Consider the following 26,546-nt stretch of genomic DNA (forward strand, 5'->3'; position numbering starts at 1 on the left):
AACAAAAAATGAAAACTAGTTCATTTAAATAGTTAGTATGCCTCCAATTGAAAGTAAAACTAGACAGTGCACCTACCTGTACTCTCAGGTCACTGAAGCGTACTGTATATGACTGAGTGAGTGTGAGAACTACTACAGCAGGATCTGACAGAGGCCTCCAGTCCCTTTGCTACAGGGGCCCCAGCAGGATCTGACAGAGGCCTCCAGTCCCTTTGCTACAGGGGCCCCAGCAGGATCTGACAGACTAAATATATTACATGCTGCATCTCGGTGGATTTCCACCCTTCCCCCTCTCCTTCCTCCCTCTCTCCCTGTCCCTCCATCTCGCTCCCTCTCTACCCCCCCTCACTCCTCCCCTCCCCCTCAGCAGGTATGCACATACCAGACAGCAGAAGGTCAATTCCGTTCCAGTGAGTTTGTTTGGATAGAGTGATCGTTATAGGAGTAGACTTTGAATAAGGCTCCACTCAGTCATATGATGCACCCCAAATGGCACCTTATTCACTATATACAGTAGTGCACTACCTTTGACCAGGGCCCATAGGGCATGCATCCTATGTCCGCGTGCAGCCATACAGTAGCTGAATTTAGTTTCAACAGTAGTGTACTAAATGTCCAGAGTAGTGTAGTCTCCTAACAAGGGCTATACCTACTTACATACAGTACTGAACATTGACATGGTTTTGTACAATTCTGTACAGTACATACTACATCATTTAAGAGGTACAGGCAAAGCAAAAGCACAGTACTCAACTAAACAAAAAAACATGCATACCCATTCACACATTCAACTCAAAGCGTGTGCCCACTCAAACGTATAAATCACACACACACACACAAGGCCAAGCGGACACACACGGCGGGGCCCAGGCAGGCACTCGTCTCTACAGGCTGAATTATTCATTTCCTTGTGAAAAAGAGAGCACAGCGCTCTCCTCTTCTCATACCTCCATTATTGATCAAGAGAAACATCTACACTGGAGAGAGAGCGAGAGAGCGAGAGAGCGAGAGAAAGAGAGAGAGAAAGAAAGAGGGAGAAAGAAAGAGAGAGAGAAAGAGAGAGAGAGAAAGAGAGAAAGAAAGAGAGAGAGAAAGAAAGAGGGAGAAAGAAAGAGAGAGAGAAAGAGAGAGAGAGAGAAAGAGAGAGAGAGAGAGAAAGAAAGAGGGAGAAAGAGAGAGAGATATAAAGAAAGAGAGGAAGGGTGTGTGACTCCAGACAGAGACTACAGAGGAGGATGTAAATGGTTGATGGCCTGTTCAGGCTCCATAAAGACAACACATGCTCGTTTCCAGAGGACAGAGAGGACACTGCTCTCCTCAGTCAAATATACTGCTGCTACTGACTCAGTATCTCTGCTGTTATACTGCTACAGTCTCTACGGATGCGTGGGCCCGGGTCAAACATAGTGCACTATAATAGGGAATAGGGTGGCATTTGGGACTCAGCCTCCTGCTACAGTACAGTCCACCTCTCCTCTGGGACTGTCTGTGGCCATGACAGCTTTGTCCTATCCTAGCCCAGGCCCAAGTCAAACTAGTCTTCTCTCTACACCTCATTCCAACCAATACCTCCCCAGGCAGATCCTAGCTAACACAAACCAGACCTCAGATCAGTGTAAGGGGAAGTAGTAACCCCTAAACACAGATTCGGGATCAGATTCTCAAAAACATCCCTGATCTCACTTTTTAATTCTAGCCTTGTCCTACACCTCTTCAGCGAGTCTAGCAGGCTGCCAGCTTCAGCACAAAAAAAACAGGTTCCCCGACATCTCTCTCACCCAGTCTGTCTGTCAGTATCTCACCTCCTCAGCCCCAGAATAGAGTTACCATCATTTATACAGGTGTAGGATCACAGGGAGTGGCAGGTGATCGGGTAGACACGCTGCACCAGACAGGTACTTCTCCAATAGGTTTTTAAATTATGGACATGTTGCCTTAAAGATAAATAAATCAACACAATTGCAACTTTACGCTGGCCTTTTGTACTACTCACAACTGTCTGCATTCTATGTGGGTATGTGTCTGAACTGTGTGTGTGTGTGTGTGTGTGTGTGTGAGTGAGAGAGTCCATCATTCCTGTGCAGTGTAGCAATGTGCCTATATTAAGGGGATATTTTGGGTTACAGTAGGTGTGAGCTTCTGATTCATCTGCTGTATAAAATCCCTCCTGGGGTTTAGGGAGAGAGATTCCATGACAACACCTCAGTTTACACCTCGTCGACAACACAACCACAGCTGTGTTGCCGCGCTCCCTCGTTGCCATCGGTTACATTCAACTTTAATTCACCTTGGGCCGTTTCCCAGCTGCTCTTCCTACTTTGTCAGAGCTGTCACTCAGACCTAATTACACACGCCCATTGGTTGCCGTCGTGGCTGGTAAGGGCCCGTACCCCAATCAAAGAGGCGGGAGACCAATCCAATTGCTGATACTTTTAAAGGATTCAAATAGTGTACGTCAGGGATAGGCAACCCTGGTTCTGGACAGATGCAGGCACTTCATGTTTTTGATTTAACCGACCTGGAAGACCAGGTGACTTGAATTTAGGCAATTACTGAACTGATCAATTAGCTCAGTTGGTCGGGGCTGCATTCAGTACATCAAAACTTCATAGAGCGTTCAATTGAACTGAAACAGTGCTGTACTGAACAACCAGTTTAAAAAACGGGGAGGAGTTGGGTTGTGAGTTCAAAATGAACCGCTGCCCTTTAAATAGGTCACTTATTGCTTCAAGCCACGACACAGCACACCTACCGAACGGAGCAAACGTATCTCAAAGTCTGTTCAAGAACGTACAAGAACGTTTTGGGAAAACGTGTCGTTCAGTAGAAACCGTTCCACAACGTAGCAAATGTTCAAGCAAACTAAAACGCACCCCTGGTGTGGTACCTAGTTGGAACAAAATCTTGCACAGTACCTGCAGCACTCCAGGAACATGGTTGCCTACCCCTGGTGTACGTGATATAAAGAGGGCATTAAACCACAACAATCTGACTGGATCAGGACTTCTGCATCAAACCAATGCCAAGCCATATGGCTGGCTAACAGAAAGCTGACTGGGGGACGGTGTAGTGAACGTTTGGTCAGATATTATCAACTGATGATTGTCTACATCAGAACAGCTGAGGAAGACTCTGGCCTAAATTAGAAAGCTAGCCTGCTGGAATGAATCACTGCTGACAAGCAAGAGAGGTGAAGGAGAAGGAGAGCGAGAGAGACAGAGACCGAGAGACACAGAAAGGGAGACAGACAATGTGAGACACACAAAGAAAGAGGCAGAGAATGAGCGACAGAAAGGGGGTGGAAAGAGAGAGAAGTCTTTGTGAAGGCAGTAACAGAACAGTTCCATTGTCCTGCGGTTTCTCTCAGGTCTGTTAGGACCAGTAGAGGGATGGGTTCCCTCCTGCCATTGTTCCCATTCTGAATAGGTGGCAGGCTATAATAAAACCCAGCGCTCTAACACACACCTCCCATAGGCTCCCACCTCACTGGAGGTAAAGTGACATAAGAAGAGAGGGATGGTGTAAAATAGAGAACACAGCCTTCCTTCCTTTATGATCATGAACTGGATTTAAATAGGAGCTTTAGTTTACATTGTAAGATAGAATGGTGTGAACCAACCAACAGCACTGTCCTATAGCTCTTTCAAATCTAACACCTCTACAGCACAGGTCTATAGGGAGTTGGTATATTACCTACATCACCATGGTGACAGGCGTTGCGAACACTGTGAGCTTGCGGGTTTAAACAGTGTTATTAGTAAAGTGGTCCAAACATTATTATATCACCGAGGGTTTATTAAAGCAACAATCATTGAGTCGACATTTACCTGCTTCTCTTTGGGCTTTGAGTTTCTCATCCAGCTCCTGTGTTACGTATCCATGATGACTAGACTACGTCCTCAGACACACACAGGACAGGAGGGAGGCAGCGGTGGACTGTGTCTGGAAGACAAGTCATTTAGCCTACAAACTCTGTCTGGCAAGCACACTGATCTAAGGCAATGGCAGCTCTCTGAAGATCACAAGGAGAGCTCTTGCCTAAGATCACACAGGAATATTAGCACACACACTATTACACACTATTACACACCATCAGGCAGGAACAGTCACCCATCTACCAGTCATTACAGTTGGGAGGGGCTGCCTTTGTTGACTGTATTCTGTTAAGATGGAGTGATCGATAGAGAGATGGAGGGGATAGATAGAAGGATGGACGGGAAATAGGACATTGTCCCTAAATAGACCCTCTCGCTTGGCCGTCCCTGCCATGCTCTGATGCCCTACTACAACAGGGGCCCATAGTCATTAGACTGTAATCAATAACACACAGACAGAGGGACAGATCATTGAGGCTGTGTTGTGTTGTGCCCTAATTTGACTGTATTCTCCACCTTGTCATTTCTGTTTAAGAGGCAAAGTTGTTCACCGTTTCCCCTTAACCAAGACCTGAAACTATTCATTTCGTTATCACACCGTGTTCTAACTTAGTTCACTAAAGGACCAGAACTGTTTTAATTCTGCCATTAGTATCAAAGTACACAGTTCTAATTTGGGCCAGAGGACATCTTTATAAAAAGCGAATTTTTAAAACACACACACACTTCCATTCCAAGCTATAACATACAGAGTCCAGTATAATGGGTGGGTTAAGTTCCCATCCAGTGGACTAAATTCCTTACTAAGCAACCCAGACTGGTCTTTCAGGGAAATTTCCCATCAAACTGTTTCACTATGACAGTCAAATTCCAACAGACAAAGTGCAGCTGCAGAAACTGAACCCTGCCCATAATGTCACCATCAAACCAAATCTGTCCGTTGCCAAAGTGAAAGTAAATGTCTTACTCAGTAAACATTGTACATGTTTTCTAGTGTGATAACTCTTATGACTGACAGGTTAATAGAGAGCTTCCCTCCCACCTTCCTTCCCTCTCCAGGTGTGTGATGTTGGGAATAAAGGACACCTGGGATGCTACCTACCTGAGGACAGAGGGCAGTGCTGCTGTGAGGTAACACACCAAGTGAGGACAGAGGGCAGTGCTGCTGTGAGGTAACACACCAAGTGAGGACAGAGGGCAGTGCTGCTGTGAGGCAACACACCAAGTGAGGACAGAGGGCAGTGCTGCTGTGAGGTAACACACCAAGTGAGGACAGAGGGCAGTGCTGCTGTGAGGTAACACACCAAGTGCCACATCAAATGCTAGCTGGCTAATCACACACTAGTTAATGAGTCAGATCCTCAAAGGAGAGCCAGGGAATGACTGATCCTTCCTTTGAATCTCCATCAGCCCAGGCAGGAATATTCAGATGAACAGCAGCTCTACAGAGAGAGGGAGAGGTTGAAGGTCATAGGAAACCTGGAACCAGCTTGTCTTGTGAAATCTGATCTAAGAGTACGAGGGCAAAGTGGCGTTCCATATCTCTGTTATGATGCTCTCTGTTCTCCACATGAGCAAAGTAGCACACACACACAGTCGCAGGCAGGGGCAGACACGCACGCACACACACACACAGGAAGGGTAGAAGCTTTATCTCTGCATCTTTTAAATTAGACTGCTTGTTGCGTTTCCCATTAAGGGATTTGAGCGACGGTTAAATCCCAGCTCCTGTGATATTCCGGAGCCGTCGTTCCCGCCTAGCGTTCCAGGGAACAGCGTTGATTAGGAGCGGATCTGCCACGCTGATCCCAGATTTCTACCCCAGATCAGATCAGAGCCCCATCCATGAGCATAGAGGTCAGAGGTCAGAGGAACTAATTGCACACGTGGCAGCTAGTCACACACACACACCTAAGCCCGGGCAATGCCCCCAGGGCTCCAGACTTCAGAATGACGCGACCCCCCCTCCTCCTTTTCAGAGAGCGAGAGCAATAAAAAGAACCTTAAATTAGTTTCTCAAGTACTGAAAGGAACCCATACACAAACTCGTCACACTTACAGCTGACTACACTTGACGTGATGACATGTCTATCAATATCTAGTTCAGGCCAATACAAGCCCCTTAATACTACAGTACAGTATAGTCAACAGTAGTCATTGGCTTTATGTGACTAGCTATAATGTGGCAGGCAGTCAATCCTCCAACACCCAGCTCCATTCAGTCAGTCTGTTCAGCCCAGTTATGCTTTCAACCTAGCCGACAGAATTAGAGGGGAATGAGAGACAAATAGATGGAGACACAGAGAGATACTCCAGAGTTGAGCAACAGCTGCTGAGCATCACATCTGTTCAGAGCAGAGTCATCAGCAAACAGACCGACTGGAACAGACCCCACAGAGCACTGCCATAGGGGGAGAGGGAGAAAGAGATGGAGAGAGGAGGGAAATCGCATAGATGGAGATAAAGCCATGGCAACAACCGGCTACTCTGTGAAATGGTAGAGGAATCTAGAAGCACACGTTCTCTTCCTGCCTCCCTCATCCCTTCACATCCCCCCTCTCCCTTCCTTCCCTCGCTTTCTCATGTGAGACTGACAGAACAAGAGAGGCCTGTGAGTGTGAAGATGAAAGGCTGGGGGGGTGGGGCAGAGGGGTGTGTGTGTTTGTGTGTTCTCATGAATGAATGACCCCTCTTGTCGTTCCCCCTCACACAATGGCTAAAAACATATATACCACGGGGTAAGAGGTCACACTGTGTTAGGGATGGGGGATAAATCTATACAGTTACATATCAGGATATTATTTTTGACGATATCGTATTGACAATACCGCATATAATTTTTTTGAGGCATTTGGCTGTACCTGCACCAAGACGCCAGTATTTGTATAGCTTGTTCTCCATCTTCTTTTTAAATAGGAAGCCAAATTATTTCCATGACTGATCAAAACTCATTTTGTCATGGCTCTCTCTCGTCCCCCTGCAGCAGACATATGGTGAGCAATATGTTTGGAACGTCGAATCACAATAAAATCACAGTATCGAATCGCAATACATATAGAATCGGGAGAAACGCAATACATATCGTATCGGCACCTAAGTATAGTGATAATATCTTATCGTGAGGTCCCTGCGAATTTCCAGCCCTATTGTATGTGTCCTTACTGTCCCCCATCTCAAGTTCTCATGGGTGGTATTAGCAAGTGAACCCCACTAAACCACACCTCCAACAAACCTCTAATTTTATCATCTTAGTGCAGGTAAAACTCATCGCCTCATCCCAGCTCCAACAATAATACTGAGTGTACTGAGCTATAGTGGCCATTCCACCCTGAGGAACACACAGTACTAGGAGAGGAACTAGCTGTCCAGTCATGACCGCGTCCCAAATAGCACCCTATCCCCTTTATAGTGCACTACTTTTGACCAGGGCACCACATGTCTATGGCCAGAGCCCTGTAGCAGTGTGAGTGCTCTACATCACATGTCATTTGGCAGCAAATGAAGGGAGAGAGCAGAGTAGTTTATGTTGATATCTCTCCAGGGTCCCTGAGCACAGCACAGAGCAGACGTTATGTGCATATCTCTCTAGTCTCTATAGTGGGGTAAACAACTGCACTCCTTTGAGCTCTACAGCTCTCCTCCTCCTCCTCCTCTTTTCTCATCCGACGCCACAAATAACAATCTACCCCACACAGCAGGCCCTTCCAAAATATTTACTCAGTTCTGTTCTGAATACAAAGGCCATTCTCCCACTTCCTCTGATCTCCCACACACACAATTTATGACTATATCGTATTGACAATGTCACAATATTATTTGTGCACTAGTTGGATGTACCTGCACCAAAACTCCAGTATTTTTTCTTCATAGCTTGTTCTCCATCTTAAAAAATAAATAGGGATCCAATTTGTTTTCAGCACTTTTATTTCCATGACTGATCAAAACGTTGTCTCTCTGCAGCAGACATATGGTGAGCAATATGTTTGGAACATCGAATCACAATAAAAATCACACATTCGAATCGCAAAACATATAGAATCGTGAGAATCGCAATACATATTGTATCTGCACCTAAGTATCGTGATAATATCGTATCGTGAGGTCCCTGGAAATTCCCAGCACCACACACACGTTAGAATTCCTGTGTCTCACGGCTCTCTCCTGCTGATCACCTCTGACTGTTCTACCGCTGTTACCGCTCTCTAATGAGGAGGACTGCAGGTCCAGTACAGTAGGCCCCCTTGGCTTGTCGTGTGTTGCTCACACTCTCTCCCACACAGACACTTCTCATTTCTCAGTGTTCACACCTCCTTTGTCCTCCATCTCTTCCTGTGCAGCTTGTGTCCTTCCTTTGTCTCGCTCATCATCCATCTTCACCTCTCTCTCCTCATCAGCCTCTCACTCTCGCTTTGCCCCTCTTCAGTCACTCTCCCATCTCTTTCCCCTTCCTCTCTCACACTCCCTGTCACCCCCCCTCTCTTCCCCTCCTCCCCCTCTCTGGTTCCACAGGCTGCACCTGTGTCTCATTACCGCCACTGATGGTGTTGAAACGAGCTTCCCTTTCTCCTCTCTTCCCTCTCCTCTCCCCCTTTAGCTACTGCCAAGGCACATTTCTCTGTGTGCTGAACAATAACCTACTTCTCACTTTCTCCCTCTCCTGTCCGTTCAGCCATGGTTCAGATGGTTTCCTAGGTGGTCTGGTCTGATGGTTGTGTTAGCTAGGTGGTCTGGTCTGATGGTTGGGTTAGCTAGGTGGTCTGGTGGTTGGGTTAGCTAGGTGGTCAGGTCTGATGGTTGTGCTAGCTACGTGGTCTGGTCTGATGGTTGGGTTAGCTAGGTGGTCTGGTGGTTGTGCTAGCTAGGTGGTCAGGTCTGATGGTTGTGCTAGCTACGTGGTCTGGTCTGATGGTTGGGTTAGCTAGGTGGTCTGATGGTTGTGTTAGCTAGGTGGTCTGGTCTGATGGTTGTGTTAGCTAGGTGGTCTGGTCTGATGGTTGTGTTAGCTAGGTGGTCTGGTCTGATGGTTGTGTTAGCTAGGTGGTCTGATGGTTGGGTTAGCTAGGTGGTCTGATGGTTGTGTTAGCTAGGTGTTCTGATGGTTGGGTGCCTGGAGGAGGATGGAGCTCAAGCCTCTCCATCTTTGAACACATCTCCTGGTCCTGGTCTGGTGGTGCATTCAGCTTCAATCTCCTCTATCCATCTATCTATAATATTCAATTATACAACAGGCCTTGTTGCGCCTCTCCTCTCCCACTGAGACTGATTCAGATGGGGTGGTACGGACTACAGAGAATGTACAGTACATACTGAAATCTAGAGAATGGTGGAAGATGTATCATTGTATGGGGGTTTTGGTTAACTCCAGCTACATCTGCATGGTAGGACAATGCCTTCCCCTTCCTCTAAACCATGACTCGCATCATTTACACTGAGTACACAAAACATTAGGAACACCTGCTCTTTACATAACAGACTGACCAGGTGAAAGCTATGATGTCACTTGTTAAATCCACTCAATATCAGTGTAGATGAAGGGGAAGAGGCAGGTTAAAGAAGGATTTTTAAGCCTTGAGACATGGATTGTGTATGTCTGCCATTCAGAGGGAGAGATTTGATGACAAAAGCTTTAAGTGCCTTTGAACGGGGTATGGTAGTAGGTGCCAGGTGCACCGGTTTGTCATCAAAGCGAGAGGAACGTTGCTGGGTTTTTCCACTCTCAACAGTGTGTATCAAGAATGGCCCACCAACCAAATGACATCCAGCCAACTTGGCACAACTGAGGGAAGCACTGGAGTCAACATGGGCCAGCATCCCTGTGGAACGCTTTCGACATCTTGTAGAGTCCATGCCCCAACAAATTGAGGCTGTTCTGAGGGAAAAAGGGGGTGCAACTCAATATTAGGAAGGTGTTCCTAGTGTTTTGTACATTAAGTGAACAGACATTTAGCACAGAGGGCAGTCATCTCACATTCACTAACAACACTAAATCTGACTATCACCAAAGATAGTCCTTATGAACAACTAACTGAGTATTAAATCACTGGGACATACAAACAAGCTGAGTAGTGTTAGTTCACCTTCCCACGCTGTGAATATTAATTTGTTCTCATTATGTCGCTAGGCTGCGGTTGTCACATTGGACACCGCATAATTATGTCATCAACAAGGGGACGAACCATGTACAGAAGAGGGGAAAGGAGCTGTGGATGGGAATACACCTTCTGCATTTATTATGCTTCAGTCTCTAGAATGAGCTCCAACTCTAGATCTCTGCCTTATAAAAGGCCAGTTCATACTCTAGTTACATTTGGCACTAGTTTGAAATCAGCTTTAGTCCTAAGAGGAGAGGACTTGAGGAATAGTAAATCTAAATCTTAGAACACTGAAACGGAAGTAACTAATTGATGACATTGACAGAACACTAAAACGACTCAACGAACGCAGGAAGCCATTCGCCAAGTCATTAGCCATGTTTAGATTGACAGAACTGTTCAGCGTCTGTTCACATCCTGCCAGCCACCGAACCCCCTCTATTCATCCATCCCTCCATATATATACACACCTCTATTCATCCATCCCTCCATATATACACACACCTCTATTCATCCATCCCTCCATAGATACACCTCTATTCATCCATCCCTCCATAGATACACCTCTATTCATCCATCCCCCCATAGATACACCTCTATTCATCCATCCCTCCATAGATACACCTCTATTCATCCATCCCCCCATAGATACACCTCTATTCATCCATCCCTCCATAGATACACCTCTATTCATCCATCCCTCCATAGATACACCTCTATTCATCCATCCCTCCATAGATACACCTCTATTCATCCATCCCTCCATAGATACACCTCTATTCATATATCCCTCCATATATACACCTCTATTCATCCATCCCTCCATATATACCTCTATTCATCCATCCCTCCATATACACCTCTATTCATCCATCCCTCCATATACACCTCTATTCATCCATCCCTCCATGTGCATGTAAATAAATATAGGCAGAGTGGGGAACAGACAGAGAGAAAGTAGGACACTCCAACCTGAGACAAGTAGGCCAGAAATGGAGAGAGAAATAACAGAACAAGAGAGAACAAGAGACAGGGGAAGACAGAGAGCGAGAGGAAAGAAGAGTTGAGCTGGGAACAGGAAGGAAGATGACAGTGGTTTTAGGGGGATAGATGGAGTCAGCTGGAAGGAATGAGGGGGGAGAGATAGCGAGGAAGAGAGGAAGGGAGGGAGGGAGAGCGGAAGGGAACGGACTGGTGCAGGGAAGAAAGCCAAAGGACTGAGGAAAAGGGAGGATGGCAGAGAGGAGGGTTATAGCTAGGGAGGACATCAATAATCTATGGCGGATAAAGCTATTCCGTGTTGAAAGGAGGAGAGAGAGAATGAGAAAACGAGAGAGAGAATGAGAGAGATGCAAAAGTTGGTAGGTGGGGCCTTGGGGACATATATTTAAAACAAGAGAAATTAAAAGACGCTTGTGTTCGTTTAGAGAGCGGGGGCAACTGGGTTTAAAATCAGCGAGTGTTACAGCTCTAATCATGGCTGGCTGGTGTCACAGCACATTCCCTCTCTCTTTCTCTCTCCCCATCTCTCTCTCGCTCTACCTTTCTCCCACGCCCAAAGCCCTCACCCGTCGCTCAGAATGAACACACACTCACAAACTGAACACACACACCAAGAGGGGCCCTGGAGGGGCTGTTGCACGACAGAGCTGAATTCATGAATCACTGATGGACGAATCAGCTGCGAGCGAGTGAACGCAGGGAGGAGGAGTGAGAAAGGAGAGGGAGGATTGTTTCGTTTAAAGACTTTAAAAGTTAAGCAGAAATCTGGAAATTGCCCTTAGCTGCCTACAAGGCCAGGACACCCAGGAGGGTTCCCAGTGACATGCCTGGCTCTGCGCGCACACACACACACACACACACACACACGTGTGTACTGAACAACAGCCCGTAAGTTGCTAAGAAAGCCAGTCAACTAGCATGAAGGAGATACACCAACACAGACACAGGAACTAAACACACAAACCAAAGTAGTGCTACCACCAACTAGCCACTGTCTACACCTGTTACTCCAACTGCCATTTCCTCAGGGGAGCTGGATAGTCAAAGGCAGCTCTGTCCATTCACACAGACAGACAGACCGGTGAGCTGACCAGGAAGGAGGGGGAGGAGGGGAGGTGGGGGGGGTGAGCTGACCAGGTAGAGGAGGAGGAGGGGAGGTGGGGGGTGAGCTGGACAGGTAGAGGGGGGTGAGCTGGACAGGAAGGAGGGGGAGGAGGGGAGGTGGGGGGGTGAGCTGACCAGGTAGAGGAGGAGGAGGGGAGGTGGGGGGGTGAGCTGGACAGGTAGAGGGGGTGAGCTGGACAGGAAGGAGGGGGAGGAGGGGAGGTGGGGGTGAGCTGACCAGGTAGAGGGGGGTGAGCTGGACAGGAAGGAGGGGGAGGAGGGGGAGGTGGGGGGTGAGCTGACCAGGTAGAGGGGGAGGTGAGCTGGACAGGAAGGAGGGGGAGGAGGGGAGGTGGGGGGTGAGCTGACCAGGTAGAGGGGGGGTGAGCTGACCAGGTAGAGGGGGGTGAGCTGACCAGGTAGAGGGGGGGTGAGCTGACCAGGTAGAGGGGGGTGAGCTGACCAGGTAGAGGGGGGTGAGCTGACCAGGTAGAGGGGGAGGAGGGGAGGTGACCTGACCAGGTAGAGGAGAGGGGAGGTTGGCGGCTCCCAGGTACAGGCTGCTCTGTGACGCTCTAGTGGCCCTGGGGGAAGGAGGGAGAAGGGGAAACTGGGAAAGTTAGGGGAGGGGAGGGAGGAACTGGGGACTTCACTAGGAACACAATGGCAGGCCTGTTTCACTAACAGTGTATTATTGACCCACCAATCCCTGGCTGGCCCACAGTACAACAGTAACTTGATTTGACTGGAAATAACTCATCAAGTCAAGGCAAGGCACTGTTCTTCCTCAAACCTGCTGTAGAACCCAAGCATGGTACATTTAGGGGAGGTGACCTGGCTAGACTTCACCTCTGTGTATTGTGCTCTACAGCCCTTGTAACAGCTGTGTCCTGAGTGTGAATGAGCGTGATAGGAGTTCTCAGAGAGTCGAGTGTGGCCACAGCATCTCTGTGGGACAGGTTAGCCCTGATAAAACCATGCATCTGTTTCCCTTTCCCCTCTTTCCTCCTTCTCTTTCCCTTACACCACCTCCCTCCCTCTTTCTCGCTCCCTCTCGCCTTCCCTAGGCAATCTGTGATTCAGCCCACCATTGAGCCTGAGGTTCTGTGAAAAAAGAGTGTTTGTGTGTGTTGGAGGGATAGACGAGTGCCATTCTGCAGCCAGGGTGAGGGAGGGAGGCAGGGAGGAGGAGGAGGGAAAGGGGTTGAGATGATTGTTGGGAAACGTTGTTGCACTGTCGCAGCAACTTAACCTTCAAAAACTGCCTTCTGGGACAGGGGCGGGGGAGGGAAGGAGAAAAAGGAACATTGTTAGGATGCAGAGAGAGACTGCAGTATAGAGACATGATGATGGGAAAGGCACCATTACAAAATAGTGAGGGAAAAGAAGCAGAAAAGAGAGTAGTTTGTATTGGCAGACTTAAAGAGAAACTTCAAGGTTGATGTAGGTGAAAGAGACAGAGGGAATTGGACAGAGACAGAGAGGGGAACCAAAGACATTCAAATTACAGCAGGAGAAACAAGGCAGTGATGACTCAGGAAAGAGAAGGAGAGAGAGAGAGCAAAGGAAGAAGGGATGAGGGGAAGGAGGGACGGAAGGAGAGGGGGACACAGACTAAGACAGGAGCTTACTGAACAGACGGATCAATGAGGACCAAATTACAGAGAGGAGGAAGTTAAGAAGCGACTCAGAAGAAATCTAGAGAGAGAGCGATGAGGAGACAGAGAGAGAAAGGAGCAGAGAGAGAGAGAGAGAGAGAGGAGCAGAGAGAGAGAGAGAGTGAGAGAGAGAGAGAGAGAGAGAGGAGCAGAGAGAGAGAGAGAGGAGCAGAGAGAGAGAGAGAGAGAGAGAGAGAGAGAGAGAGAGAGGAGCAGAGAGAGAGAGAGGAGCAGAGAGAGAGAGAGAGAGAGATAGAGAGAGAGAGAGAGAGAGAGAGAGAGAGAGAGAGAGAGAGAGAGAGAGAGAGAGAGGAGCAGAGAGAGAGAGAGGAGCAGAGAGAGAGAGAGAGGGAGGAGCAGAGAGAGAGAGAGAGAGAGGAGCAGAGAGAGAGGAGCAGAGAGAGAGAGAGAGAGAGAGAGAGATGAGGAGACAGAGAGAGAGAGATGAGGAGACAGAGAGAGAAAGGAGCAGAGGGAGAGAGAGAGTGTGTGAAGGGAAGAGAGCGAGACATGGAGAAGGTGGAAGGAAGATAGGAAAGCAGAGAGAAAGAGAGAGCGCGATAGAGCTACAGGAGGTAGATTGGATTCATTAGTTAGAGGGATGGCAGAAGGATAGAGGGATAGGACTGAGTCTGAGACCCCACTGTGGCTGTGTAAGGAGGATGGATCAGAGGCCCTGCTATAGTGTGTGTGTTTGTGTCTGGGGGGGGGGGGGGGTCATTCAACACAATTCAATTTAGATGAAGTGCCAAGACTAGCCGTAGTAAACAAACACTTTGGCATGCCCTGTTGACAAAACTCAGTGAGAGGAAAAGGCCAACCTGTCATTCCAGTCTCCTCCTATTCTGCTTTCTACCAGTCCTGGTGGCTGCAATGAATCTCAAATGGTGTTAATTCAGATAGGCTAGTCGTTTGTAGAAATTCAAGGTCATCATGAGGTTTGCTTTGGGTGGCAGTTGCATAACTACACTATGAATTTTACAGAGGTTACATCTCAAATGGCACCTTAGTCCCTATATTCTGCACTTTTGACTAGGACCCATAGGGCTCTGGCAAAAATGAGTGCACTATATATGTAGCCATTTGGGATGCACACATAACAAGCCAAACAGAGCTGGTAAGATTGATAGCTATGGGCATGAGTGTGTTGTGACTAATCAGAAATGCAGTCTGCCGACGGCCATCTTCACTTTATGTTTCTGAGATTCAAACGAACGTGGGGATATAGAAGACGACTGAACATACTGTGTAATATCTCAGTTTATCTTCAACAGTTTAAACATGAACTGAATGTTCTGTTCCAGCTCCACTCTTATCAAATGGCCCACACTAAATAAACTCCCACTTTACTGCCTAAAAGTCTTCCCTGGCTGTATCCCAATAATACGGTATCTCCTCTCTCCTGCTCTAAATAACTACTTTCCACAAATCTAAAAGTATTGGATTGGTGGAAGCATGGGCTAGAGGGAGTGTCCACCATATTTCTTATACCAGTCATTTCCATTTCGAATCAGTGAAGGGAAGTGAACAAGTGCACACTTTGGGAAGAAGGAGAGATAACTGGGACATTAAATTCTTCACCATCTTCAGCCCATAGTAGCATGTGATGATGTGGTTGGGTCTTGGGAGTGTCACCCTAAACAAGTTCAGAGGCAACAAGGTCCTGTCACAATGAATTCAATGTCCTCCCCCAGCCCTTCCCTCCTCTCAGTCTGTCTGTCTGTCTGCCCAGACAGAGGCTGATAAGTGTGAATTTGACATGACCTTCTCAAAGTGAGCTGTACTGAGATGCAGAGAAAAGGCAACAGGGGGTGTAGAAGTGGAAGAGACAGGTTGTGACGTCACAGATAACATACAACACACTAAGAAAAGAGAGATAGGTGTGGAAAAAAGAGCGAGGGAATGGGAGAGCAAAATAGGTGGTAACTGTCAAACTGAGAGACACAGAGAGAGACACAGAGAGAGAGACAGAGACAGACACAGAGAGACAGACACAGAGAGACAGACACAGAGAGACACAGACACACAGACAGGTTTGACAGAGCTGTCAGTGCCAGACCTAAATCTTTTCAATAACACATAAGGACACTGCATCATTCCCTGATCGATACAGGATCAATAACATAAACCACTGCCCTTCCACCTCACACTCTCCATCTGGACACATTAAGGTGACTGCTAATGAGAACGGAGACGTGTGTGTGTCCCCATGTGTGTAGCTAGGACAATGTCAAGGGCCTCCGTGCTTAGTGCCATACAGATCTGCTGAGTGCACCACAGAGGATTTTACAGATGGAGAGGGAGAGAGATGAGAGAGAGAGAGAAAAGTGTGAGGAGAAAGACAGAAGATGTTAAAAAGAGAGAAAGATTAGAGATAATTGGCCCAACTCCATCAGTGATAGCTAGATCTGTCACTGTTAAAGTAAGTGTCATAGAGAGAGGGATGATGCTAAATTACAAATGAGCAGATCCTCCCTCCCTCCCTCTGTCCTCCAAATCCCCTTTTCCCTGTGCCAAGTTGCCACTGTGAGGAATTTAAAAGTATGATGTCATCCCTATCTCCACTCCCCCCTTCATTCCAACTGTAAAGTGAAGTGAGTGAGTGTGTGGGTCTCTGTGTTGCTGTGACTAAGACATTTTTGATAGAGGGATGGGTGATAAGGAGCACTTTATCAGCATTTCAGCTGATTGATACCATATCCAGCCTTTATAACATCTACAGACAAGTTTTTGTTTGAGTGTGTGTATGTGTGTGTGTGTCCTGCTCTAGTTGGAATCCAACCTGACCCCCAGTGACCTCAGCAGAGCAATGTTTTGTAAACCCTTCAACTCCCATTCATCTTAATGGCATTTGGCATTCCTTAAGAGGAGGGGGGGGGGGATTTCTACTTCTTCTCCCTTTGATTGGATGGGATGGCCTCCAATCTGGCATCCCTGCCAGGCAAACAAACACTCCCAGTGGGGATCTCTGTATGACCTCACCGTGGGCCACCACGTTTGCTCCCAGCATGCATTGGGAGCAGAGAGGGGGGACGACGACTGTGGGTGCACTTAAAATGTGTGTAGTTTCTTGGGGGGACCGAGTCATTCCGGGAAAGCTGCCCATGATCCATCTATCGTTACTTATTTAACAACCTCTGAAAGATGATCCGTTGAAAGGACGTGTCAGTTTAATGAATATGTATAGATAAAGGAGGATGTTCTCAGATGACTGTGGTAGACAGGGGGAGGAGGACACCACCACATCCTGAAGAAACCACCAGGCAAACTGCCTTTCTCTCACTCACACACGTCTGACAACAGGTTGTTGGGTTCCATCTGACTCACAGCTTTAGGGTTGTCCCCGACAAAAAAGAAATCTTGGTCGACCGAGAGTAGTCCGTTTTTTTCATATATAGACACACCGTTTGAATCAAATCAACTACAGTGCATTTGGAAAGTATTCAGACCCCTTGACTTTTTCCACTTTGTCACGTTACAGCCTTATTCTAAAATGTTTTTATTTTTATCCTCAATCTACACACAACACCCTATTATGACAAAGTGAAAACAGGTTTATAATTAATGCAAATGTATTAAAAATAAAAAACAGACATACTTTATTTACATAAGTATTCAGACCCTTTGCTATGAGACTCATTCTTAAAATGGAAGAAGTTTGGAACCACCTTGACTCTTCCTAGAGCTGGCCGCTCCCGGCTAAACTGAGCAATCGGGGGAGAAGGGCCTTGGTCAGGGAGGTGACCAAGAACCCGATGGTCACTCTGACAGAGCTCCAGAGTTCCTCTGTGGAGATGGGAGAACCTTCCAGAAGGACAACCATCTCTGCAGCACTCCACCAATCAGGCCTTTCTGGTAGTGGCCAGATGGAAGCCACTCCTCAGTAAAAGGCACATGACAGCCCGCTTGGAGTTTGCCGAAAGGCACCTAAAGGACTCGCAGACCATGAGAAACAAAATTGTCTGGTCTGATGAAACCAAGATTGAACTCTTTGGCCAGAATGCTAAGCGTCATGTCTGGAGGAAACCTGGCACCATCCCTACAGTGAAGCATAATGGTGGCATCATCATGCTGTGGGGATGTTTTTCAGCGGCAGGGACTGGGAGACTAGTCAGGATTGAGGGAAAGATGAATAGAGCAAAGTACAAAGAGATCCTTGATGAAAACCTGCTCCAGAGCGCTCAGGACCTCAGACTGGGGCGAAGGTTCACCTTCCAACAGGACAACGACCCTAAGCACACAGCCAAGACAACACAGGAGTGGCTTAGGGACAAGTCTCTGAATGTCCTTGAGTGGCCCAGCCAGAGCCTGAAATTGAACCTGATCTAACATCTCTGGAGAGACCTGAAAATAGCTGTGCAGCGACACTCCCCATCCAACCTGACAGAGCTTGAGAGGATCTGCAGAGAACAATGGGGGAAGCTCCCCAAATACAGGTGGGCCAAGCTTGTAGAATCATACCCAAGAAGACCCGAGGCTGTAATCACTGCCAAAAGGTGATTCAACAAAGTACTGAGTAAAGGGTCTGAATACTTACGTAAATGTGATATTTCAGTTTATTTTTTATAAATTTGCAAAAATGTATAAAAACCTGTTTTTGCTTTGTAATTATGGGGTGTGTAGATTGATGAAAACTATTTAATCCATTTTAGAATATGACTGTAACGTAACAAACTGTGGAAAAGGTACGGAGCTGATGCTTTAAGCACTGTGATAAAAAATTAAGACACAAATTACTAAAGAGGGAGCCAGAGATCAAGACAGCCTAACCAGAAGAAAAAAAAACTTGATCCCGACCATCCTCCCGCTGCTGCTGGTCTTCGCAGATTCTGCCATTAGGCTCCTAAAGTTGCCGGTAATAGGCTAAACCAGCGGTCGGCAACCTTTTCCATTTGGAGTGCCAAGTTATCGTACCATTTCTACTGATCTGCGTGTCAGTTATGATTTTCATTTGATGGAACATTGATTTCATGGAACAGTTTCATTTCATTTATAATAAAGTCTTCATATCTCAAAATCAATGTCATGTGGTTAATCAAAATTATATCTAAATGAAAATGATACAAATCTAAAAGTAACTTCTATTTCCATTGCAATATGTAAATATGGCCTAAATAAACCAACTAATAAAAACATTGCAGCCTGCAGGTAGAAAATATGCAGAAAAATAAATACCCTACAAATCACATCGGCTATGCATGGCCTGTCTGCAAGGAACTTGAAACATTGTATCAACTATTAACTTGGTCCAGCCCTTGCTCCGGACAGACACAGCTGTAGACTATTTGCGCAAGGGGTAAGAAGTAATCAGGTAGGCCTATTTTATGACGTTTCCACCGGAGCAGAGCATGAAATAATTTTCCCCTTTCATGCCGAGTGGTTATCGAAAGGGAGAGAGCTGGAAAGATTTTTCAAATAGGCTACGTTGAGAAACTATTGTCATTCTCAATGGATGTAAAAACAGACTGTTTACTTGTCGTTTGAGGCGAAGAAAAAATTACTTTGAGAAGCTACACAGTGATGGTGAGTTAAGACAATCAGAAATAGTAGCCTATCAGATCCCCAAATGGGCACATTTATAAGCCTACATTTGCGCGCAGGCCAGGTAGCCTCGGCCTATTCTATGCACAATCAGGTGCATGTCCTTACTCAAGATTGACAGGACCACTCCAAACAAAAGACAATGAATAAATTGACAAGTCGTAAATGGAATGAAATAAACCAAACCTTTTTCTCACAAGTATAGCCTAGGTTGTGCACTCTACAAACAATGTGTCCACTCCTAAAATGACAAATGGTAAGACTGTAATAATAATAATTCATTAAATGCATTAACAGAAATTACCATAACCAAACAAACATTGTAGATGAGAAATTATGAGAATTAAGGGTAAATGTACTACTGGTGATAATGGTGTGCCATCCCCGCGGCCTCCACAATGGATTAGTCCACTGAGACAGGTGTGAATCAGATAGGTGTCTCGTGCGCCATACATTTTTGTAATATATTTGCTACTGCTCGTCTAAAAAAAACTTGGTCGACCAACAGCCTATTTAACAAACAATTGACCAGTCGACTAAATGGGTCAGCCCTACACAGCATAGCCTCGGGTTACACTCCCTCATTTATCGCTAGCTAGTGGTGTGTCGACTATTATCGCTCCTGCCTCCCAGTCCAATAGCAACACTTAACAATTCAGACACACAAGAACTGCTGCTGATCGACCGACCTCTCCCTCGCTCTCTATACATCTCCCTCTATCCTTCACTCACTCTCTCTTTCTACAACTATCCATCTTGTCTAATTATGTTTGTTAAATCAACAATAACCTAGTCTTTGATTTAAAGGAAATATGTATACAGAGAGAAAATAACATTGCCTCCCCACAGAACACTGATTATATACACATCAATAAGCTCTATGGCTTGACTTACTGTAGGTATTTTCATTCTATGTGGAACGTAGTTAATTGACTAACTGTTATAAACTGCCATAAAATGAGGATTGAATTATAATTCCATGGAGGCAGCACGGGTGTTGGGTCCCATCCACGCACACACACTTAGTATTACTTTCACGTCTCCATTAGGCTGTAAATTAAAAACACTAATTTATGTCTGAATCAACTGAGGTTTACTGGTGATGAGGGCAACTATTGATCTACGCTCTAAACAGGCCCTGCAGTGTGTGTGTGTGTGTGTGCGCCCGCACGTGTGACAGGGCCAGTGATGAATCCATACTAAAAGCAGCCAAAGCAAGGCTAACGAACACACACACACACCTGACCTTTTCCCAATCCCCATGGCATTTGCAGCGCTAGAGAAGAGGGTCAAGGACACCTCATTAACATAATAATAACACCTCGAGCCTACAGACATTCATTGAAAAGTTCACACATTCAAAAAAGGTTGCTTTTCCAATTTGAAATAAGAATAGTCTATTTCTGCAGTGTTGTTTTTGCTGTTTTTATCTAGGAAGAAACATTGATTTTGATAAGAATGTTTCAATTATATTCTCCCATCTCCCAAAAAAAACACATTCCACATTATTTTATCCGTGGAATATCACATCTTTCTCTCTCACTCCCTTCTCGCTCCCCCTCTCAGACACCCATAAACAGCGTGGCCTTGAGGACAGAGGGAGGGGGAGAGGAGGGAATGCGTTTGAATAAACCAATAACTAACGTCGCTCAAACAAAAGCGCTGGACAGGAACATGAAAGATGGTGGAAAATAAAAGACTAGAGAACAAGGCCCCCTGTATGTACTGGGGTTGGCAGGCGGGGGAGGGAGGGAGGGAGGGAGGGAGCTCAAGTGGTGGTGGTGGTGGGGAGGACAGGGGGAGGGGGGTCTGAATCAGTTGTTTATTCCATCCTATAAACCAACTGACCTACCAACCATCCATGGACTGACTCCGAACACAATCCTCAGCCTACACTGTCTCTGCATCATTCTAAAGAAGCCACCTGTTCCCAAATGGCTAAAGAGACCCATCAAGAGGATCTCAAGTGTCTTCATTGCTGGTCATTGCACAAAGTCAATTTGGCCTAATGTGATATTTCTCCATTTCTCTCTTCTTCCAACAGCGTGTGACTGTAGCCTGCTCCCTCCCCTGCCATCCCACCAGTTGCTCTCACACGCACACCAACGCGGTTTACTCAGCCGTAAAGACGACGTAACCAATCACAGCTGACCCCATAGCCCTGTTTCAATATAAAACATCACCATGGCAACAGGGTTCAAGCCCTCCTGACCCACATAGGGCCTGGCCTGCACCTCGTTAGGGGGTATTACAGTGTCGTTTTAGGGCTCAGAGTGGACGCCATACATTCTCTCAAGATAACTTCATTTTCTACTACACGTCTTTTATTGATTGTTTTCATACTATAGAAGCCTACCTTAACAACAAAATAAACTCACTGTTATTACACTGTAAGCTGGGTTATGAGACTATATTAAAGTGAAATTGATGAGAACTGAACTAAGCCTGCCTTCCTCTACTAAGCTATTGAAACTCTGTCCGCTCATATCCTTATAAACAAGATTTTCTTGGCTTAGCAGAGAATAGAAAATAATTTTTAATCAACCATTCTCCCACAAAGAAAACACACAAACAAGGCCAGAACATTGTCGTGTAAGAAGCTCTTTTTGTCAGTAAAAAAAAAATAGTAAAGTAAAGTAAAGTGAAGAGGGAGATGTTTCCACTTGAACTGGTTAAACCAGTGTTTTCCCTGATAAATATGCAGAAACCTTTTATTTCGTTTGCCACCGTTTTCCTTTCCCCTAAGTGCACTAGATGTTCTGTAAAATGGATTTGGCCTGAAAAGGTCCACACCATAAATAAATCAGAAAAGGAAATGCATTTCTGGGCCCGTTTATATTATTATTGTGTTATGAACAACAACGCTTCAATCAATTACAGCAGGCAGCACAGTAGGCCTCTGCTAGGCTACTACCATCTCTTTCTGTGGCACTAAAGTTCGCATAGACAGTGTTGACTATGGGAAAGGAAAAAATAAAGAGGTCTGGGTAAATTGCCACCACAAATAAATGAATATAGAGATTAACATTTGTTTGGGCCAACTTGCCTGATCACTCTGCAAGTGTAGGGAATGAATCTGCACACCTGAGCTCGAAGCCTACCACACCAGAATAAATTAACCTTCTGAATACAGCAAATACATTACCAATATATTTTGATCTTTATGTCAAGACAAAGGAGATGATTGTGGACTACAGGGAAAAAAAATAGGACTGAGCACACCCCCATTCTCATCGACGGGGCTGTGGTGGAACAGGTTGAGAGCTTCAAGTTCCTTGGTGTCCACATCACCAACAAACTACCATGGTCCAAACATACCAAGACAGTCATGAAGAGGGCACGACAAAGCCTATTCCCCCTCAGGAGACTGAAAAGATTTGGCATGGGTCCTCAGATCCTCAAAAGATTCTACAGCTGCACCATCGAGAGCATCCTGACTGGTTGCATCACCGCCTGGTATGGCAACTGCTCGGCCTACGACCGCAAGGCACTACAGAGGGTAGTGCGTACGGCCCAGTACATCACTGAGGCCAAGCTTCCTGCCATCCAGGACCTCTATACCAGGCGGTGTCAGAGGAAGGCCCTAAAAATTGACAAAGACCTCAGCCACCCTAGTCATAGACTGTTCTCTCTGCTACCGCACGGCAAGCGGTACCGGAGCGCCAAGTCTAGGTCCAAAAGGATTCTTAACAGCTTCCACCCCCAAGCCATAAGACTCCTGAACAACTAATCATGGCTACCCGGACTATTTGCATTGTTCCCCCCACCCCCTCTTTTACGCTGCTGCTACTCTGTTTATTATCTATGCATAGTCACTTTAACTCTACCCACATGTACACATTACCTCAATTACCTTGACTAACTGGTGCCCCCGCACATTGACTCTGTACCGGTACCCCCTGTATATAGCCTCCCTACTGTTTTTTTATTGCTGCCCTTTAATTTTAGTAGAAAATTGTCCTGATCTATTTTTTACTTAACACTGCATTGTTGGTTAAGGGCTTGTAAGTAAGCATTTTACTGTAAGGTCTACACCTGTTGTATTCGGCGAATGTGGCAAATAACATTTGATTTGATTTGAAGTGTGACTCCAAAAGTGGGCACAGTTGAGAAGTTAAATATAGCTGCAGCACCCTCAGCACCCCTACTTCCTACTATACAACCAGGTACTTTTTTACAGGTGCTGGAGTTATAGGTGAAATTATGAAAAATTAAAAACGCTGCACACTGCTGTTCATGCTCCCATGTGATTGATTTTTATTTTTTTATCACCTGGTAACATGAACAGCATTGACATTACATGGGGAATATATATTTTAATACTATAAAACTGAATGTCTAGAATGAGCATTATGATGCATTTACATGACACTACAACATTCTATGGCAGCCATGTTAGCTCAAAATCCACTATTGATACAGTCCCAAAATGTTTTGCATGTCAGAAGTAAAGTTTAAGATATTGGACTTTCAAGAAGCAGTGTCACCGGCCACATCATTATGCTGATGCAAAATACATAATATGATGCAAAACGTATCATCATGGTGATGTGGCCGGTGACACTTTGCTTCTTGAAAGTCCAATATCTTAAACTTGACTGCTGACATGCAAAACATTTAGAAAAAATACCAAAAGATAGTTTGAGTGGATTTTTCCTTTAACATTATATGGGGAATATATATACGATACTATGCAACTGTATGTTTACAATTAGAACAATATTCAAAATTCTCAAAGGTAGTTTAACTCTAATTATAAACTGGGTGGTTCGTCCTGAATGCTGATTGGCTACAGGTATTTTTACTGCAGCCCGCCTTAGCCGTGGTATATTGGCCATATACCACATCCCTCGGGCCTTATTGCTTAAATATATGGCTCTGGGCACAGGTGTTTATTTTAAATTCACAGGCCACAAGGAGGCTATCAAGTGCGATACTGTAGCGCCACCCAACAATAGGCTACAAGGATGGTATCAAGTGTGATACTGCAGCCTCAATCCCTTTTTGTTGTTGGTGGCAACTAGGCTACACCCTGTTGCGGCTCAGTTTACATTAAAAGCTATTTCGAACCCAATTTATGTGTTGTGAACTGGAACTAATCGAGGATGACGTGTCGGATAGAGGAAAGAAAAGGAGCAGAGGGACATAAGGAATTGAAGGAGAAGCGTGGTCCTGAGGAAAGGACACGTAACAGCGCTAGGGTTGTATTTGGAAAACAACAAGTGACAATGCACCTGCTGGCACCAGAGAAAAATATACTTCGATTGCCAATTGAGCCACACCTTAGTAGCAAAAACATGGCGTAGCCTACGTTACACCGAAACTCGGGTCACCGAGTGAGAGTGTCACTCAGAAAATAGTATAGTGAAATTAGTTTAGGGACACAAGTAGCCTTTTTGTTTATGAAAAATTTACTTCACGGCCGCAAGAAAAGGAAGATGTTGGCGTTAAAAAAACTAATTTCAAGACCACTTGAACGTTGATTGGATCGAAACTGAATCCTCCCCCGCAGGTGACAACCAAACAAACCGTGGTTAAGAGTAGAGGATAACAATTAGCGTAGGCTACTGGTGAATTTCAATGGTGGTTTTTGAAATATGTAATTACCTTGAAAAGTCAGTAAAGTGACCACGCTGAACAGTCCGATCATTTTTGTGAAGTCATGCCAGTTCCGAGCGTCCTCTCTCGCCATGCTGTCTGTGCTGCTTTATTTCTTTAGCACAGTGTCACCAATATTTTGATTTAAATTAATCTTATGTCGTTGATAAAACAATAAAATCCTCTGATATCCGTGTCCTTTACCAGTTTGAACTTAATCAGAAGTCAATAATTCAAACGTCCTTCACTGACTGCGCTTCTGTCGGAGCCTGTTAAAATGAATACAAATCCTATCCAATTGGTCCAAGCGATGCGGACAAGACAATCACACAGATATATATTTCTCCCGTAGCTGAAAAGGTGTTTTGTGGATTAGACTTGCCTGCGCTCTACCAACTACTTCCACACTGCGGAGAGATCCCTACTGGGTGACTGATTGTGATGTCATAGACTATCCCTAGTCAACGTCACAGTTCCTTCAAATGAAATTATATGTGTGACTGGAAGTTTGGAAACTCCCTAAAAGGATGAGATAATCTTTAGGAATTCAAATTTTTTTTTTAAAGATTGTGTTATCCAAAACGGTAACTTTGTTGATTTCTAGAACTGACTGGACAACAAACAGTTAATAGGGCGCACACCTACCTGTGTTGAGCCTCGACGCGAGCACATTACTCGAGTTGTCTTGCCTGTATTTTACAAAAAATAAATTAGCCTATTAATCAATGTACCCTCTTCAGTTTTCTACTGTCTTTTTATTGGAAATTACATGTTTAGATGGAGGATGCTACAAACTTCAAGTTTTGTTTTAGAAATTGTAAAAAATCCTCCCGTAATGTGTAGGCTAATTTATGGGAAAGTATACCCTCTCCAATGTTTTACACTGATTAGGTAAATTGTAATACATGTACCATTCAATTATCTAATTCTAGGCACGGTAGCCCAGCGGTGGTGGATATGAGGCAAATTGATGATTATTGCGCCCTCTGCTGTTTGGCTCTGACGTCCCACAATCATGACATAGCCTACTAAAGGGTCACAATCAAATAACCAAAGATGTCGCAATCAAATAAACACTGGCACAAACGTTAAAATCCAATAACCACTAACATTGATGTCACAATCAAAGTCATTGACACAGATGTCACAATCAAATAACTACTGAGAGCATCCTGTCGGGCTGTATCACCGCCTTGTACGGCAACTGCACCGCACGCAACTGCAAGGCTCTCCAGAGGGTGGTGCGGTCTGCCCAACGCATTACTGGGGGCAAACTACCCACCCTCCAGGACACCTACAGCACCCGATGTCACAGGAAGGCCAAAAAGATCATCAAGGACATCAACCACCTGAGCCACTGCCTATTCACCCTGCTATCATCCAAAAGGCGAGGTTAGTACAGGTGCATCAAAGCTGGGACAGAGAGACTGAAAAACAGCTTCTATCTCAAGGCCATCAGACTGTTAAACAGCCATCACTAGCACATATAGACATAGACTAGAAATCACTGGCCACTTTAAGAAATGGAACACTAGCCACTTTAATAATGTTTACATATCTTGCATTACTCATATCATATGTATATACTGTATTCTATACTATTCTACAGTATCTTAGTCACTTTAATAATGTTTTCATATCTTGCATTACTCATCTCATATGTATAGACTGTATTC

At 45.4% G+C, this 26,546-nt stretch overlaps 1 protein-coding gene across 2 annotated transcripts in view; it reads right to left on the reverse strand.

The window, feature by feature from the left end:
* Nucleotides 1-25,304, reverse strand: part of LOC121570062 (nectin-2) — a 75,315-nt gene extending 50,011 nt beyond the window's left edge. The window contains exon 1 of one of the 2 annotated variants that reach the window (XM_041881526.2): nt 24,880-25,302. In XM_041881526.2, the coding sequence (XP_041737460.1) occupies nt 24,880-24,964 (85 nt within the window). In that variant the 5' untranslated portion in view covers nt 24,965-25,302. Of the gene's footprint in view, nt 1-24,879 lie in introns of both variants that reach the window. The other variant, XM_041881525.2, reaches the window with a different exon arrangement.
* Nucleotides 25,305-26,546: the final 1,242 nt, after the last annotated feature.

This window comes from Coregonus clupeaformis, chromosome 28 (genome assembly GCF_020615455.1).
Source record: "Coregonus clupeaformis isolate EN_2021a chromosome 28, ASM2061545v1, whole genome shotgun sequence".
In the NCBI taxonomy this organism is placed as follows: Eukaryota; Metazoa; Chordata; class Actinopteri; order Salmoniformes; family Salmonidae; genus Coregonus; species Coregonus clupeaformis.